Below are 18,097 nucleotides of genomic sequence, written 5' to 3' on the forward strand. Positions count from 1 at the left end.
TAGCATACAAGTAGGTTTTTTTCCTATATGTGTAACAGTATTCTTCTACTGTGAAAAGTGTCTTTGGGAAAATTTCTACTTAAACTTAACACATCCCAGTTTTTGATATAATGTAATTCAAGACATTCTTTAAGCATTGCTTTTTGGCCTTTGATGCTGTGAACATCTGATGTGGATTTGTTTCTACCCTGTTTTCATAATCTTCACCCTTTTTGTCCACTAAAGGCAAACTGCACGGAAATAGTAAAATTGCTGTCCTTACCTTAATTACTGATACTTGTGGTTTCATTTTTTTTCCAAATAACATTGATTTTAAAATTTTTTTTATTTTTTCCTGTTAGAAGTATTAGGGCTTAGAGGGGTTGATAAGATAAAGGACATCTCTAATAGCATTAAAAAACCCTGCAATGAGCTATACTTCCCTGGCTCTGGATCATTGATTCTATCATTTCATTCATTCATTTAGAAAAGGAGGTGATTAAGATCTGATATTTCAGAAGAACAAAACTGAATACAAATTGCAGGTCTTTATACTGGAAATGTGAATAAAAATATGTCTATTTTTTACTTTGCAGTTTGCCTTTGAGAGGCTCTACTTTACTATTATCTAAAGAGTGGGAATATGTGGAGGAGATCCAAAGTAGGAGAAAATGGGGTTACTTTATCAGAAACTGGAGTTCTCCTATTGGGTCATCTCCTCCACTCACCCGCCATCCTCCCCACTGAGCTTTGCATCCTTGTGATCGGCTTCCAGTGTAGTTAAGGGAGCGTGGTACCAACGTGGATAAAGGGAGATGGGTCAACCTGTTTGACACATGCATGCTTACATACAAGAAATTCAAAATTTCAATGGCTCTAAGGTAATTGTGGCACCCCGAAGAAACTTCAAACAGTGTTTTTCTGTGGAGGAGATTTTCCAATAGAATTCCAGCTAATGGTAAGTAACCCTATTATGCATGTTACATAGATGCCAGAAACATTTGTGTATTTTGGTTTTCAACAGTGAAGAGTATAAAATGAGTATTACTATATGGTAATACTACTTAATCTCTTTTGAAGATAGTCTTCAAAATAGTGTGGTGTTATTCAAAGTCCATTTCAGTGTATTTTCCATGTTTGTGACTGTTCAATTTTCGGCAGGTTTTGCAGTGAATGACAGCTACAATCAACAGACTCAATTTCCAGCTGTACAGCAGCTGCAGGATTCAAGCACACTTGAATCTCAGGCTCTTTCAACAAGTTACCATCCACCAGCCCTTCTTCAGGTTCCAAGTACAGACACTATTAACGTAGTAAGTACTGCTAGAAGGCAGAGATAATGGTTCTGTGTTCAGTGCTGAGTTTCTTTGAACTATGTTATTGGTGATTAGGTAGACTGAGAAGTCAGAAAAATGTCATTATTTTTTTTTCTTGCATGTTTGTGTTTAACAACTGGAAAATAAAAGGGCAGGGGGAGGGTAAGTGACCTGGCTACATGTTTCGGGGGGGGGGAAAAAAAAAAGTAAGTTTTGATGCTCTAGGCTTAAAAAACAATATAGTGCTATAAGGTTGGATTGTAAGTCTAAAACAAAGGAAAGTACCTAATGTTATAAAATAGTTATACATTATTGCACTATATTCTGTCCTAATTTTTAAAATTTCTATAGATACAGATCTGATCAAACAATAAAAATAAAATTACAAATGTGTCACGATCATTCATGGAGATTGCATATTGCAATGTATGATGTTCTTTTGTGTTTCTCATCTGGTTAAATTTGTAAAAGAGCTCAATTGCTGACAGTTTAAATATAACTTTCTATGATGGTATCAGTACTTAGAATGAAGACCATCAGTAGTCATGTGTCTACCATAATGAGCTGCATGAATTATTGTCCCTTCATGCCTGTTTGCAAAGGGCAAATGTCAGTCGGAGAACTGAGGTGGGTTTTAGGATTGGAAGAGTTTAAGTAGTTTCAGCCTACAGGCCTTGGAGTTTTCTTGTCTTCAGATCTTAAAACATGCTGTCATTCTCAAGGATTATTCTGTGGTGTTTTTGCTTAGAGGAAAAATCTGTTCAGAAAGTAGTGAAGTCTGTCAAGCACTACTGTGCATTTTGCTAGTCAGTTTGGGGCTCATACTGTTTGACATAGTTGCTTTAGTGTTTAATTTAACCCCTCAAACACCAGAAAAATCTACAAGACTCTAGACATGTTTTTGTCTAGATTCACAGGGAGGTGTAAGTGCACCACGTTATGTATTCCCATTCAGCAGGTACACATTGTGCTGCTTTCCTTCTCACTATGAAAGAGTGAGGTATTGTATTACACTCTTAATTTCTTGTCGGTAATTTTTGAAAGCATACATTTGATTACTTGTGTTGACTGTAAATGCTGTAATTTTTTCTTGCCTGTTTGTGTGATTTTATTTCAGTATTGTTTATTGAAATTTACTTGAGGCTTTGATTTCTAGACTACTCGCTTGATCCAAGATCAGTCATCACAAGAACTTGAATTGCATACCCAACGGCCTCATTTTCTTGAGGATAATGAAGATCAAAGCAGGCGTTCGTATAGGTTTGTTATGCTTTTAGGTTCTGTTACAGAATTTCCTGAATCTTTTATGCTCGTAATTACATGCAACTAACGAAAACAATTTTCTTCTAATAGATGTGAATATTGCAACAAGGGCTTTAAGAAATCCAGCCATTTGAAACAACATGTACGATCACATACTGGTGAGAAACCTTATAAATGCCAGCTCTGTGGCCGTGGCTTTGTTTCCTCAGGAGTTCTTAAGTCGCATGAAAAGACTCATACAGGTAACAGAGTATACCATCTCTATGTTATCTTAACTCACATTTGGGTTTTGTAAATGTCCTCATAACTAAACTTAAACAAATGGCTTGCTACTTATTTGTTTCTGTTACTTTAAGGAGTTAAAGCATTCAGCTGTAGCATTTGCAATACCTCCTTCACAACTAATGGCAGCCTTACCAGGCACATGGCAACTCACATGAGCATGAAGCCTTACAAGTGCCCATTCTGTGATGAAAGCTTTCGAACAACTGTTCACTGCAAAAAACATATGAAAAAACATCAGGCAGTCTCCTCAGCTGTAGCAGCAGCTACAGAAGCAGGAGGGGGAGGTAAATTATTTCATTTTTACTCTTACAGTCCTTACTACATAAGAAGTACAGATGTTTCAGTGGATTACATGAATGCTATAACAGTAATGTTACAAATTAGCCTTCCAGCATGAACAATCTCTAATGTCCAGAGCCACTGACATTGCTCTGTTATCTGAATTGTTTAAAGAAATCAATTTTCGAGGGGTCTGTCCAGTATATTCAAGGTATTGTATGTTACATAGTTATTTTAGTGTGTCACTGAAGTAGAACAATTTTTGTCCTAAATTACTTATACCTATATTTAATTATTGTAAAAATAAGAATTATAAATCCAGCTTTATTTAAAAGTAGTATAGACATGAGTAGCTATTTTTGTAATTTCAGCTGACCGATTAAACTAAACAGATGCGGGGTTTTTTTGTTTGTTTGTTTGTTTGTTTTTAAATAGTTGCATGTGTTGAAGACGATGATGAAAACTCTGAGAGAACTTCCAGAAAATCTCGTCCTGGTGTCATAACTTTCACAGAAGAAGAAACAGCAGAACTGGCAAAGATTAGACCTCGAGAAAGTGCTACTGTCTCAGAAAAAGTTCTTGTTCAATCTGCTGCAGAGAAAGACAGAATTAGTGAAATCAAAGATAAGCAAGCAGAACTGGAAGCAGAGCCCAAATATGCCAACTGTTGTAGTTATTGCCCCAAAAGCTTTAAAAAACCCAGTGATTTAGTCAGGTAAGGAAGTGTTTTGCTTATTTTCAGTTTCAAAAAACTTAGCAGTAACAGTTTCATATAACATTTATATGCCTAAGCTAAAGTTTGACTCATACTTACATACGTTATTCTTTTCAGTATGGTTTAAAAATATGTGTCAAAATGTTATATATTCTGAATATGACTAAACCAGCCTTTTCCTATTTCTTTTCTAGCAGCATTAAAATGATCATTATGAAGTTTTAGAATTTTTTTTTCTTGCTATAGGACTTGCATATTAAAAACATGTAAAAATCAGTTTTACTAGTTCTGTTTAATGTTAATATAAGTATGCAATTAATTCTAAAATTATTAAGATACAGCATAAATATTTCTACGAACTGACATAAAAGTAGAAATTCACCTATACATGTATTCTGGAAATATTAGGCATGTTCGTATCCATACTGGAGAGAAGCCGTATAAGTGTGAAGAATGTGGAAAAAGTTTCACTGTAAAATCCACTCTGGATTGTCATGTTAAAACACACACAGGTCAGTAAGATTTTTAATGTCTTTGTTTAGAAACTAGTTGCTTTCTTGAGTGGCTGTTTTTTGCAGCAAAGATTTTGCAAGGAATGGTATGTTTCACTATGATCTGGAGGAACATCATCAAATCTCTACTTTTGAATGACAGTGCGAAGTGAAATTTGGTACTTATGGCATCATCGAATGATATGGTATTTTGAATAAACCATATTATTACAGCCTGCTGTATTAGTAGGCTTGTAAAGCAGTCATAGTCTTAGCTCATGGAAAAACTATGTGTGTATCTTAATATTTTAATTTCAGATCTGCTGTAGCATTTCAATGCTAAATGATTTTCCTGAGCAAGAGGGTGGAGTTGGAGGATTTTATAAAAATAAGTTAAAGAAAAAAAACATTAATGTTTGTGCTGACAAGTAATTGAAAAACAAGAGTACAAAAAATTTGACCGTTCAGCTATTTGAATCATGCAAGTTGAATATAAACCTAATTTCTCTAATATTTAGGTTTCTACAGTAGTTTCTTTGTATTCTTGAGAGATTTTAATAGTAGTATTTTTCAACCCCAGTTTTGTGTAAATGCAAGAAAAACCTTTTTACATCTTTCATACTTACTTTCGTCTTACCACTGAACTTCTGTACTAAACCCCGTCCTAAATTAAATAATTTCTAAAACTGGCTACAGTTTTGCGAAGGTGTGTTATAAGCTTTTTCAAAAATGGAAAAAAAAAAAAAAGAATGCTTTTAATGCTGTAATTATATAATTAGTTTGATGTTGGAAGCGCCCCTTCCAATTCAGTGTATTTGTACTTTCTACTGCTGTTTAGTAAGAAATACTACGCTCTTGTGTTACACCAGATCTGTGTAGATTAGTATCTTGTCTCAGATAGTAGCAGATGCTAAGGATAATGAGGAGAACAAAGTAGAGATTTGATGATGTTCCTCCAGGTTCAAGCAGTTTGCAAGTTGTGGGACACTGAACTAGAGATTGTATCTTTTTGCTCACTACCTGTAATGGAATATTTTACATTAGTTTTATCCAGTTGTTTTTTGAACCCAGAAAAACTGGGTAAAAATAAATGCCCTTCAGTACATCCAGTAGCAATAAATTTCCTGTTGCAAATTCGGTTTTCAGTGTGCCATCTGATGATTTTGTTCCTAAGCCCACTAGTTCTTTTGTTTGAGAAACAATGAGAAATTGTTCCTCATCTTTCTTTTTCCAAACTTTTAATGATTTTACACTTTTTAATAATATAAACCAGAACTTTGTAACAGAAGTGTGTAATTTTAACGGATTTTTCCAACCTGTTGTTCATCCCCTCTTCCACATTATCTATATTACAGTATTGACTAACTTGGGTCCTTGGGTGCTTAAATAACTCCCTTGCTGACTTCCAGTCTTATGAAAATTTGTCCATATAATCCTACCTTTTGTTTTCAGTTTTATAACTATTTTTAATTCGTGAAAGGACAGTGGATTGAGAGCAGGCCTGTGGAGAAGGACTTGGGGCTATTAGTGGATGAAAACTGACTATGAGCCAGCAATGTGCACTCAGCCCAGCAAGCCAACTGTGTTTTGGGCTGCATCAAGAGAAGTGTTGCCAGTAGGTCAAGGGAGGTGATTTTCCCCCTCTATTCTGCTCTTGTGAGATCTCACCTGCAGTGCTGTGTCCAGCTCTGGGGCCCTCAATGTAAGAAAGACACGGACCTGCTTGAGTGGGTCCAGAGGAGGCCATGAAGATGATCAGGAGTCTGGAGCATCTCCCTTAAGAGGACAGGCTGAGAGAGTTGGGGTTGTTCAGCCTAGAGAAGGCTCCTGAGAGACCTTATGTAGCCTTCCAGTACTTAAAGGGGGCCTACAGGAAAGGCGGGAAGGGACTCTCTCAGGGAGTGTAGGGATAGGACGAGGGGTAACGGTTTCAAACTGAAAGAGGGTAGATGTAGATTAGACATAAGGAAGAAATTCTTACCTGTGAGGGTGGTGAGACACTGGAGCAGGTTGCCCAGAGAGGTTGTGGCTGCCTCCTCCCGGGAAGTGTTCAAAGCCAGGTTGGACGGGGCTTTGAGCAACCTGATGTAGTTGAAGGTGTCCCTGCACAATTGTACAATTGTGCATATGGTTAATGAAACGAACTCTATAGTTAATTGCTGTTATTTGTAGTACATTAAAAATTCCACTTGAGACCAAGGATTTTTTTCAAATGATGTGCAATCTAATATGAGAGCAGAGAAAGAGGCCTGTATGTGTATAGACCAGATTTATGTATTTCTAGATTACTTTGACATGATTGGTATTTTGGTTTAGAATATTTTCTTGCTTATGAATTCTATTAATTTCCTATTTGTAATCCATTGATACTAGTCAGTATTGAGGCAGAGTCTAAAACTGAAGAATAAAGCTGCTGGAATTAAAAAGGAAATAAGTGGTTAAATAAGGAGAAGCCAAGTGCTGAAGAGGTCGAGATGAAACTTAATTCTCCACTTTTATGAGCTGTGTAGTTGAAACAGCTTCATTAGTCAGGAAGGTGAGATGATGAGGAGGACAGAGGCATCAAGGTGACCCAAGTAAGTTTTGTCATGAAAGTTTTTAACACCATACTGAGTTTTAGAAAAAGGAAAAAATTAAGATACCCTTCAATGAGATCCTTAATTCATTTGAAAAACAGCCAAAATTACAAAGAAAAGGGCTAGTTACTTCAAATTTATTTTGTTCAAATTAGTTTAGGATCTGTATTTTTTTAAATTGTTGGTACAATGCTATTGATTTTTAGAGATTTTATCACTTATCTTTCTGTTTTTGAAACTTTTCCAGGCCAGAAGCTCTTCAGTTGTCATGTATGCAGTAATTCTTTTTCTACAAAAGGGAGTCTAAAAGTCCACATGCGTCTGCATACAGGAGCAAAGCCCTTTAAATGTCCACACTGTGATTTACGGTTTCGTACTTCAGGGCGCAGAAAAACCCACATACAGTGTCATTACAAACCAGAGACAAAGAAAGTTAGGAAGCCTGTTGCTCGTACTTCAGCTGAGGGACTACAACCAGTCAGTCTTCTTAATTCATCCTCAACAGATCCTAATGTTTTCATCATGAATAACTCCGTTTTGACAAGTCAGTTTGATCAAAATTTACTTCAGCAAGGACTTGTGGGCCAGGCTATCCTGCCTGCTTCAGTGTCAGGTAAAGATGGATGGCTTTTTGGTGGTGGTGTTGAGATCAAGTGCTGAACTTTGCTTTTTATTAGAGTTTCAGAAAATTATGCCAAACACTACTTCCAAACAGGTAAGAGTTGTACTGAATTCATGATTCAATGCACGGTGGTGACATAAATGGAAATTTATTTATTTAAGAATGAAGGGGAACATGTATGCAATTCACCTAGAAAGATCTCTTCAGTTCTGCTGTGGTGTTACACTGCAGAAAAGAAGAAAATACGGATAACAAGTAGATGGAGTACTTGCATTCTTTTTGGTAATACTCTGTTGCCTTTTCTTTAAAAAGAGAGAAGCAAATCAGTTATTTTGTAAGCTTTCCATTCCATAAGACGTACTTTGCAAAAAAGAGTTTGTCTACACTATTTACATGAATAATGAAGACTGTGTTTTCAGTGCACATGCTCTGCTGTGTGTGTGTAGTTAATAGTCCAAAATAAAACACCCCCAAGAAACCCAACCAGAAAACACTTTAGCGATACAAAAGACTGCTACTGTCAGCATGTATATTAAGTAATTAAACACCTAGGATATGAAGTCTTAACAGTTGACAGTGACTACAGCTGCATTAGCTCATTAAATGTGCCACAGACTGTTCTTTGAGGCCAACTGGCACAGTATACTCCACATGCTTCATGTGGCAAGAAAATGACCGTTTGAGAATGATTCTCGCAAATTTCTAAATCGCTTTCGGGAATTGTTTGTTTAAGTGCTAGCTGTCCTTAGGCAAAGTTGGGACAGGGATGGTTTTAAGAGGCAAATAGTGTTCAGGTGTCTGGAAGTGTTCCCTGGTACTGATAAATTTACTACTTAAATTGCGGGTCTTGGACTATCTGTCTGACACGTCTGAAAGGGAGACTTTGATTTTGTTTGGCACTTTTTCATTACGTCTGTGATTTTTGAAGGTATGCCTGCACATTCACAGTAATGTATCAGTCTCATATTTAACCGTAGCCATTCCAGCATATCTGATTTGACCTAACCTGTTGTCTAAAACCAACAAACTGTTGTTGTTTGGAAGATACTGGTAAATGTTGTTTGACAGGCACAGTTAGTGATAAATTTGTGATTAAAAACCGTCTGATGTTTGCTTGGATTTTTGAGTGAAGCCAGTAAGGAGGAGCCTTTAGCATGTTCAGATGTCCTAGAAAGGGGTGGGAACCTTCTTAAATTGAGATCAGTGGTATGGGTTTTGTCCTGAGCAGGTATTTCTTGGGTGCATTGTAAACCAGATTTATTATACTAAAGGATTTTGGAGAGGGGAAGATTATATAGATGTTTTTGAAGCATCAACCAAAGGAAACTGGTTGATCATACTGAAGTTGTTTGGAGAAGGTACGTCAAATGCAAAGTGACTTTTCCCTTATAGTGCCTCAAGATGTAGAGATGGTCTATTCAGCTTTTGAAATGAGGAGCTTTCTAAGTTATAAAGATTTTTGGAATTCAAATGCTAATGTACCTTTATTTCCACCCACCTGAGTACATAGGATGAACTTTGATACCTTCTTATTTGTGCTGTGCAAAAATGTGGCAGTATCTTTCATGTGTACGTTCAGAGTCAGAATATACATAGCATGTGTGAGTGCTTCTAGTATTTACACATGGCGCATTCTTCAAGGAAATTTATACAAATTTCTCCAGGTTTCTAAAGCTACTCTGGAGTGGTTCTTGTTTTGTAAGATGCTAATTATAATCCTTAAATTACATAGAGTTTATGAAGCTTTAAAATAGGCAGTCATCTACTTAAAATTATTTTTCTTGGCATAAATTGTGTGTGTGTATAGCTTTTGTATTGATTTAATTTATAAAAATAAGCTAAAAGAGGCAGTCAGTAATAATAAAGAAAAACATTATAATATAACTGTTTTCTTTGGTAGCTGGAGGTGACTTAACTGTGTCCTTGACAGATGGTAGCTTGGCCACTCTTGAAGGAATACAGTTACAACTTGCTGCTAATCTGGTTGGACAAAATGTTCAAATTTCTGGAATAGATGCCACCAGTATTAACAACATAACGTTACAGGTAGGTTGCTCACAGTTTCTTCCTTTTAATTTTATAGACCCACTTTGAGGACTGAAGGAAGTTTAAGATGCATAGATAATTCTTAAAGAGATCCCTTGAGTCAAGTGAGGCATACAGCAGTGCCATGCTATATAAGTTACAAGACTTGAAGAATAGCCGTACAGTGGTTTGTTTGTTTGTTTTTTCTGGTTTGGTCTCTTTCCTTTTCATCTTTTCAGGGTTTTTCACCCCTCTAGGATTTTTACAGATTGCTTTAAAATCTGAGGTTTTTTTCTTTTAATTACATTTTGTCTTTTTACTCCAAAAGCATTTTAGGCTCCCCACCCATCCCCCCCAGAAGAAGCCCCTCTTTAGAAATAAACCCAAATTATTGCACAGAATGTTATTTTCCTTAACATAAGACACCTGTGTTATTTGGCAAGCTTCTAATATTTGGATTCACAACTTAAATTCCCATTGAGCGTGTAAAATGCATGACAAAAAAAGGTGACATGAAAAGAAATCAAATAAAAATAAGATAAAAATTTGTATTTGAAATTATGTAAAAGAATGATTTTCATGGTCTTGGTTGTGTTTGATTAGTTTCATAGAACTACCGAGGTTGGAGGAGACCTCTAGAGGTCATCAGGTCCAACCCCATGATCAGGGAAGGGACGTCTTCAGAGTTGCATTGGGCTGCTCAGAGGTTCTTTACTCAAGAAGTTTTTGGGTAAAACAAAGAAAACTATAGTTCAGTTTTGTTTTCCCCAATCACCAATCATCCCTAAAGAGTAAAATGTCTGTCTTTTAACTCTCAAGAACAGCTGTTTGACTGTGAACTGGGACCTTAATGAGCCCTAGGAGCTGAAAAAAATAGATAATTTCTCATATCAGTCTTCTCTCTGCTCCATGCCTTTTCACTTTCAAAGACCTGAAGATAGTGATAAGCACTACATGCAACAGTAGGACAGTACAGAATTCCAGCAGCATGGGTAGGTGGTGCCCAGCATGCTCATATATAACTACAATCATGGGTTCCCAAACATTTTGCTGAGGGAAGTAAGGGACGAATCTACAGGTGAAGCTTAATAGACTGCTTACGTAGTGACTTTGGAGACTGGCTATATACAGATACTTTAAATTTAAGTTCAAAATTGTTAATTATAAAGTGTAAATATTTTATATATATATACATGGGCAATGAATATGAATTCTTATGTTAAAAATATTCCCATAATCTGCATTTGTTCACTTCAGATTGATCACTTGCTTTTCAGATCGATCCAAGTATTCTACAGCAGACGTTACAGCAGAGTAATTTACTTGCTCAGCAGCTAACTGGAGATCCCAATATGGCTCCACAGAATCCCTCCCTCCAGGCAACAGAAAATGCAGTGCCAGCTAATGTAGTTATTCAGCCTATATCAGGCTTGTCTTTGCAGCCTACAGTAACATCATCTGCTAATATGACAATAGGATCCCTATCTGATCAAGAGTCTGTGTTGACAACCAACGCTAGTGGTAAGCAGTGTCAGTAATTGTATTGTGCTGAATTTCTTAGTTTTACTTATGGTACTACCCACAGTGAGAAAATCCTGCCCCCAATCCCCCCTCATCAAATATCTCATTTAATAAAATGTGCATACAGCATCTTCAGCGAATTTTACAACTTTGTGTTACCATTTTTTAATATAATAGAACTTTGCGTAACCTTTTTTAATATATTTTTTTTCAGAAAATATTGAAGAATGTTTAGAGTTTTTAGAAAAATAAAAAATCTTTGTTCTGAAGGTCTTAACCTGCAGAGGAGTAAATTCGATACGAAAATAATTGTTTCTTTAGAGTAGAAGTTCTAGCATCATACTGTGGCTACATCTTTTATAGTAGTTCAGAAAATAATGTATTAATTGCTTTAAAAAGCTGTGTCTATTATAAAGAAAGGATCTTCATGAATTTTTTTTGTTCTGCTTATATTTAGGTGCACAGGACATCTCTCAGGTCATGACTTCACAGGGTATGGTATCATCTTCAAATGGACAACATGAGATAATGTTGACCATAAATAATTCCAGTTTGAGTCAAGTTCTAGCTCATGCTTCAGGTTCTACTACTACAAGTTCATCAGGAAGTCCTCAAGAAATCACTCTTACTATATCTGGTTGGTACTTTTAATGATCTTTAATGGTACCAGATCTCCATTTTTATAAAGTAGCATTTATAAGGTAACATTACAGTAGCATTTTGAGGGTATTTTCACAGCCCACAGCTTTCCCAAGGTGTATTTTCTATATTCATCAGCTTTAAAAGATATTCCACAAATCTGCTTTTGAAAACCAAATACATTTGCTTTGAGGACTCATGTTAGGTTGGTTCCCTATTCATAGCCTTGAGTCAGCAGATGTTTATCTCAGTGGCAAACCCCTATAACCAGTTCTTATTTCCTTGCTGTACCTACCCCTTCACTTGGGGCAGTTCAACTCCTGGGACGGGAACAAGCAGGGCAGGCACTGGTGATGAGCTTTTATAATCTAGTTTTCTTTAAATGCCGGTGGAACAGTGTTCTAATAGATATTCTGATCATTCTTTGAGGTATACAGTCTTTATAATACGTAATTAATACTTCGGGTCTCTGAATAAATTAGACTGACTTTCTTACTGCCTCTAATAGACCGATCCTATATACAATATCAATATCTTCCTATTTCCCCCAAAGACAGTTTGTATTTTGTATCATAGCATTTATTTGATTGATTCAGTATAATATTTAGTGGTCTTCTCTTTCTTTTTTCTTCTTTATTAATTTATCTTTTTTTCCATTTTTTATAACGTGTTCAGTGTTTTTATGTGTCATGACAATAATGTCTGTGTTAGGGTGTCAGGGTCCCCCACCTCTGTTTTTCTGCTTGTTAATGGATGTTCACTCATCTAAGAAAAATGGAGTATGTGTCCAACAACTGAGAGAATCTGTTTTCATTTTCTTTATGTTGACCGTTCCACAAAAGTAACAGCATATGATGTTTCTCCAAAAGAGGACAGGTTCTTTGCAATTCATTATCCATATAGTAGATTGAAAAAAATCACATTTTTAACCATTAGCCTTTAGTTTGCTGGATTTTTGTAGTTTCATAAAGTTGGTTCCTTGAATCTAGATAAGTAAGTTCAATATTTATCTAAATTAATATTAATAATCTCAGGTATTCTCTGCTGTTAGTATCTAGATATGCATAAACACAACTATATTAAAAACTTGCCAAACCTCTGCATAAAAATTGGCATGTGTAGAAATTACATTTGTATTTTGGTTGTATTTGCTCCTTTTTATTATTTTATGATCACTTGTTTATAATTCAAAGTACAGTAACAGAATAACATTGAGACATTTCCAGTTATAACAGGACTAATTTCTATTCAGGCCAAGATCTTATTCAGCATAATTCTGGAAGCAGTGATCTGAATAATGGCTTAAGGCTGACAGCACCAACCATCAACAGTCAGACTTCAGGTGCTACATTAACTATAAGCAACGACCAGCTTCTTTCTCAGGGCACTTCACTAAATGCTCCAGGTATGCATACAGTAATTTTTCTAATTAAAAATAATAACATTTTGTTAAAATATTATTAGAACAAGTATTGTTTATATATATAAATATTATTTATTTATAATATATTAATTATAATACTATATAAATAAACATTAGAACAGGTAACTAAATACAAAATAGTATAGTCTTACGCATTATGATTCAGCAACTGCATGGCTTTATGTGTTTTCTCACTAGCTTTAAATTGTTATGCCAAGTTAAATGAACTTTACTCCACATGCTAAAAAAAAAAAAAGAAAACAAGAAGACATATCTAAAATCTTCATGTGTCTTTTCAGCAATGAGTCATTTCCCATGTCCTGTTTTACAGAGTTACTGCTTTACAGTATAATGACCATCAAGCTACATTTAGATGTAGTTTTTCCAATTTTATCATCTGATTCTGACTTTGACATGTGATCAGCTGTTTCACATGTGATCAGCTGTCTCACCAATTTATTTGCTTCCGAAACAGAAAGGCCTAGCAAATGAGAAATTAAGTTCAATTAAAATAACTTCACAGCTGGGAGTTTATGTATAACAGTTTATTATTTTTACTATTTTGCATTTTTTCAGAACTTAGTACAACAGGTGGAACAAACCTTCCTTCAACAACACCCATATCTCAATCTACAGTTTCTGCCCAGAATTTGGTAATGTCTTCATCAGGAGTTGGAGGAGATGGTAGTGTCACTTTGACTCTTGCTGACACTCAGGGAATGTTGTCAGGTGGTCTTGATGCAGTTACACTTAATATCACTTCACAGGTAAGAAATGCTTTTCTGAACTGACAGATCCGTTTATGTTACTGTTTTACAGGGCAGGAGTGGGAGATTTTGCTTAGAAAATAATTTTGTCCTAGAAATACATAGTATCTGAAAATTCAGTTAACTTTCCCTCTTTCTGCCAATTGTGTACACGCTGGCATCTAGAAGCATAAACTATTTAAACAGAAATACAGGTACATTTTGCAGGGTGGTTTTTTCAGTGAACAGATTGGTTCTGCTGTTTCAAATGTTTGAGATCAAATTTTAGTGATAAACTAAACTGTGTACTTCATCATTACTATTCAGTAATACAGTTTAGTATTCCTAAACTTGTTTATTATGGTAAATTTTTCTTTTCCTCCTTGTGAACATGAGAGTTGAGGAGCAATTGCAACAGTTTCTTTTGCAGCAAATAAGGATGGAATTTAAACTAAATTGACTACTTTAATAACAGGTAGCATTATAAGAAATTTTATAAGAATAGTGCTTATGGACTATAATCTCCCTAGTAGCTTTAGAATTAGATTAATTTTTAGTATAATTTAAGACTTTTGTGGTGTCATCAAGATCCAGAAACGTATCGGCAAATAGAATGTATGGAGTGGGGAGAAGGAAAACAAATAATTATAGAAGACTGGAAAGTGAAAATTAAGGGTCATTGTGTCACTGGCATTTCAGCGTAGATTTTACATCTGAAAACTTGGGCTGTTTCTTCTCCTTTCTTAGCTTAAATAGCTTTAGATTGATTTTTACTTAATTTTTGACCTGAATTACAATGAGTAAATGTATATGAATGAGATTGCTTCATCAGGTTTAAATCACACCATATGATAGACAAAGTATATGAGGATGATTATATGCTTCCCTCTGCAGTTTTGCTGTGGGGAGGGAAAGAAAAGACTTCTTAAATGGATTTATGACACATTTGTGATTTCGGGCATCACAGAGTAACAAAGTAACATGTTGTTTCATTTCAGACTTTGTAATAATTTAAGCAAATACATTCGGGTGTGTTGGTATTTATTAATAAGACACTGTGCCTAATGTTAAGGCAGGCATAAATAAAAACAAAACATTGTTTTGGGCATTATAAAAACACAGTCTGTGTTATAGGAATCGTGATGAATAGACAGGTAGTAAATGAAGATACTTCATTGCCTGGGGAAATTGAAAAGTCTTTTGCAATAACGTAGAAATAGAAGTAGCAGTATCATATTAGCAATCTTATATCTTAAGTAGTAATTTTGTGCCTTGATTTTATGTGGTTTTAAATTAGATTTAATGAAAAAATTTTAAAAAAGGAAAATATTGTGGGAAGACTATACAGGAAAGCAGAATATATGGGTTAAGGAAAGTACCAGCTGGAGAGATAAAGGAAAGACTGAAACTTTCAGCAGTTGATGCATTGCTGGGAAAAATGAATCAGAAATGAATCTTTACTCTTACAGACTTCCAGTTGTTGTTACCCTTAAATTGTTAGACTTAGATGAAAGGAGAAAACAGTGGCATTTGTTCAGATAGGATTCTGGAAAGGTATTTTGCAAGGGAAAAAAAAATATATTTTTGAGGTGTAAAAATAATTTAAAGATCTACAGTTAGTTGTTTAAATGTAGTTATTCTACCTTTTTTTTATTTTCTTCCCCCAACAGGGTCAGCAATTCCCTGCTATACTCACAGATTCCAGTCTTGCTAGCCAAAGTGGGTCAGGCTCACAGCAAGTCATACTGGTGAGCCATACACCCCATTCAGCGTCTGCAAACTCCGATGAAATAACATATCAGGTAGATACAATATATTTCTGTATCTTTTGTAGGTAAAGGACATTATTTAATCAAAATACTGGAATGATTCCTCTTTATCCTGAAGCAGGAATGCTGATATCACTCCCAAATAAGAGTATTGGGAAGAGGTTCATTGTGATTTCCTAGTCACCCAGACTCTGTTTTAAGTTTTGACTTAAAAACACTTTTTCATATAAAAAAAAGAAATGCAACTAATAATGTGTTTCTTTCTACAAATTACATAGTCCTGCTCTCAACACAGACTGCTCCAAAAATTTCCAAGTAAATTTGTCATTAGATAATAAAAATAGACAAAGTTGAGAGCTGTGGAAAAAAAATAACACCTATTGCTACCCCTTTTCCATTCTCTTTTTGTAACCAAATTGCTTTAATAGTGATGCATTTCAAAGTCCCTTCAACTTCCTGTGTATCTGAATTTCAATAGAAACTTTTACATATGTAACAGTATTAGTATTAGAAAAAGTAGTTCAGACTTCCCTTGTTGAAGGCAAAATGAATGTTTTCAACCAACCTGGTAATGAAAGCTCTAAAATAGGAAAAATGAGTCAGATGGTGACCCACAATCAAGTGAAGAAGTGGTGGACTGGACTGGCAAGCAAAGGACAAGATGTGGGCAAGTCATGGCTGATAACGGGCATGAGAAACCTCAAAAATAATAAGGACTGAAGGGAGGGTGCCCACCTAAGTGTATTCGTATCAGTAAAGGTGCTGAGACAACAATATAATAGAAGAAACATCAACACCGTTCTTGGAAAAATTGTCACAACTGGGTGTCTCTGAAGTGCCTGTACACTGATGCACGCAGCATGGGGAATGAACAGGAGGAATTCGATGTCTGCATGCAGTTGCAGGGCTGCGATCTCATTGGAATCAGAGAGAGAAGGTGCTACAGCTCACACAAATGAAGCGCTGCCATGGCTGAATTAGGATCTTTAGGAAGGACAGACTGGCACGACAGCAGTGGGAATGCATGGAGCTCTGCCTGGATGGTGAGCCAGCTGAGACCTTATGGGTAAGGGTTGGCAAGCAGACCAACGTGGGTGACATTTGTGAGTACTAACCATCTGCTACAGATCGCCTGATCAGGAAGAAATAGAAGATGAAGCTTTCACCTTGTTCTTGGCAGCCTGCCCTAGCTGACCCTTCTGGAGTAGACAAGTTGGACTAGATGATCTCAAGAGGTTCTTTGCAACCTAAACAAATTTGTGATTTGCAGTCCCTGGTCTGCATGGGTTCAACCTGCCGAAGATCTGTTGGAAGGGCAACAAGCAGGATACAAGGAATCTGGGAAGTTTCTGGAGTGCATTGACGATAAACTCGTGATACAAATGACTAAGAAGTCAGAAGTGGAGGGGGTGTTCTGGGCCTGATAATTGCAAACAAGGAAGAACTGATTTGGAATGTGAAGGTCAGGGACGTACTTTGTTGCAGTGACCATGAGATTGTGGAGCTCAGGATCCCGAGGGAAGAAATGTAAGGCAAACAGCAGGATCACAACCTTGGGCATCAGGAAAGCAGACTTTGGTCTGTTCAGGGATCTACTTAAGTGGTGGGTTGACCCTGGCTGGATGCCAGGTGCCCACCAAAGCTGCTCTATCACTCGCCGCCTCAGTTGGACAGGGGAGAGAAAATATATTGAAAAGCTCATGGGTTGTGATAAGGACAGGGAGAGTTTACTCATCAGTTATCTTCACAGGCAAAATGGACTCGACTTGGGGAAGCTTAATTTATTACTGGTCAAATCAGAGTAGGATAGTGAGAAATAAAAACTAAATCTTAAAACATCTTCTTCCCACCCCTCCCTTCTTCCCAGGCTCAGCTTTACTCCTGATTTCTGTACCTTCTCCCTCTGAGTGGCACAGGGGGATGGGGAATGGGGGTTGCAGTCAGTTCATCCCACATTGTTTCTGCCACTCCCTCCTCAGGGGGAGGACTCCTCACACTCTTCCTCTGCTTCAGCATGGGTCCCTTCCACGGGGTGCATTCCTTCAGGAACAGACTGTTCCAGCGTGGGTCCCCCACTAGGTCTCAAGTCCTGCTGGCAAACCTGCTCTAGCGTGGGTTCTTCTCTCCCCATGGGTCCAGAGGTCCCACCAGGAGCCTGCTCCAGCATGAGCTTCCCACATGGTGACAGCCTCCTTCAGGCATCCACCTGCCTGACTACAGGTGGGTATCTGCTCCACCATAGACCTCCATGGGCTGCAGGGGACAGCCTGTCCCACCATGGTCTTTGCCATGGGCTTCTCTGCTCTGCAAACCCAGTACAGCTTGAAATAATCATATGGTAAGTGGACCTGGAGAGAAGGAGGACCAGGAGAGCTGGTTGATTTTAAATGTTGTTCTCCTCCAAGCTCAAGAATCATCAGGCCCAATGTGTAGGAAGTCAGAGGTGAC

The 18,097-nt window shown here is 36.7% G+C and overlaps 1 protein-coding gene across 6 annotated transcripts in view; it reads left to right on the forward strand.

Moving 5' to 3' along the window:
* The window catches only part of ZNF236 (zinc finger protein 236), a 91,452-nt gene that overhangs the window by 59,889 nt on the left and 13,466 nt on the right, over nucleotides 1-18,097 (forward strand). For 4 of the 6 annotated variants that reach the window (XM_074899320.1, XM_074899322.1, XM_074899323.1 and 1 more), the window contains 13 exons: nucleotides 1,141-1,292; nucleotides 2,452-2,555; nucleotides 2,649-2,800; nucleotides 2,915-3,127; nucleotides 3,558-3,837; nucleotides 4,246-4,349; nucleotides 7,152-7,517; nucleotides 9,427-9,572; nucleotides 10,829-11,072; nucleotides 11,530-11,709; nucleotides 12,964-13,116; nucleotides 13,711-13,901; nucleotides 15,551-15,682. In XM_074899320.1, coding sequence (XP_074755421.1) covers nucleotides 1,141-1,292; nucleotides 2,452-2,555; nucleotides 2,649-2,800; nucleotides 2,915-3,127; nucleotides 3,558-3,837; nucleotides 4,246-4,349; nucleotides 7,152-7,517; nucleotides 9,427-9,572; nucleotides 10,829-11,072; nucleotides 11,530-11,709; nucleotides 12,964-13,116; nucleotides 13,711-13,901; nucleotides 15,551-15,682 — 2,417 coding nt within the window. The remainder of the gene's footprint in view (nucleotides 1-1,140; nucleotides 1,293-2,451; nucleotides 2,556-2,648; nucleotides 2,801-2,914; nucleotides 3,128-3,557; nucleotides 3,838-4,245; nucleotides 4,350-7,151; nucleotides 7,518-9,426; nucleotides 9,573-10,828; nucleotides 11,073-11,529; nucleotides 11,710-12,963; nucleotides 13,117-13,710; nucleotides 13,902-15,550; nucleotides 15,683-18,097) is intronic. The other 2 variants (XM_074899321.1, XM_074899325.1) reach the window with 2 other exon arrangements.

The sequence above is a fragment of the Athene noctua genome, chromosome 2 (assembly GCF_965140245.1).
Source record: "Athene noctua chromosome 2, bAthNoc1.hap1.1, whole genome shotgun sequence".
Classification (NCBI taxonomy): Eukaryota; Metazoa; Chordata; class Aves; order Strigiformes; family Strigidae; genus Athene; species Athene noctua.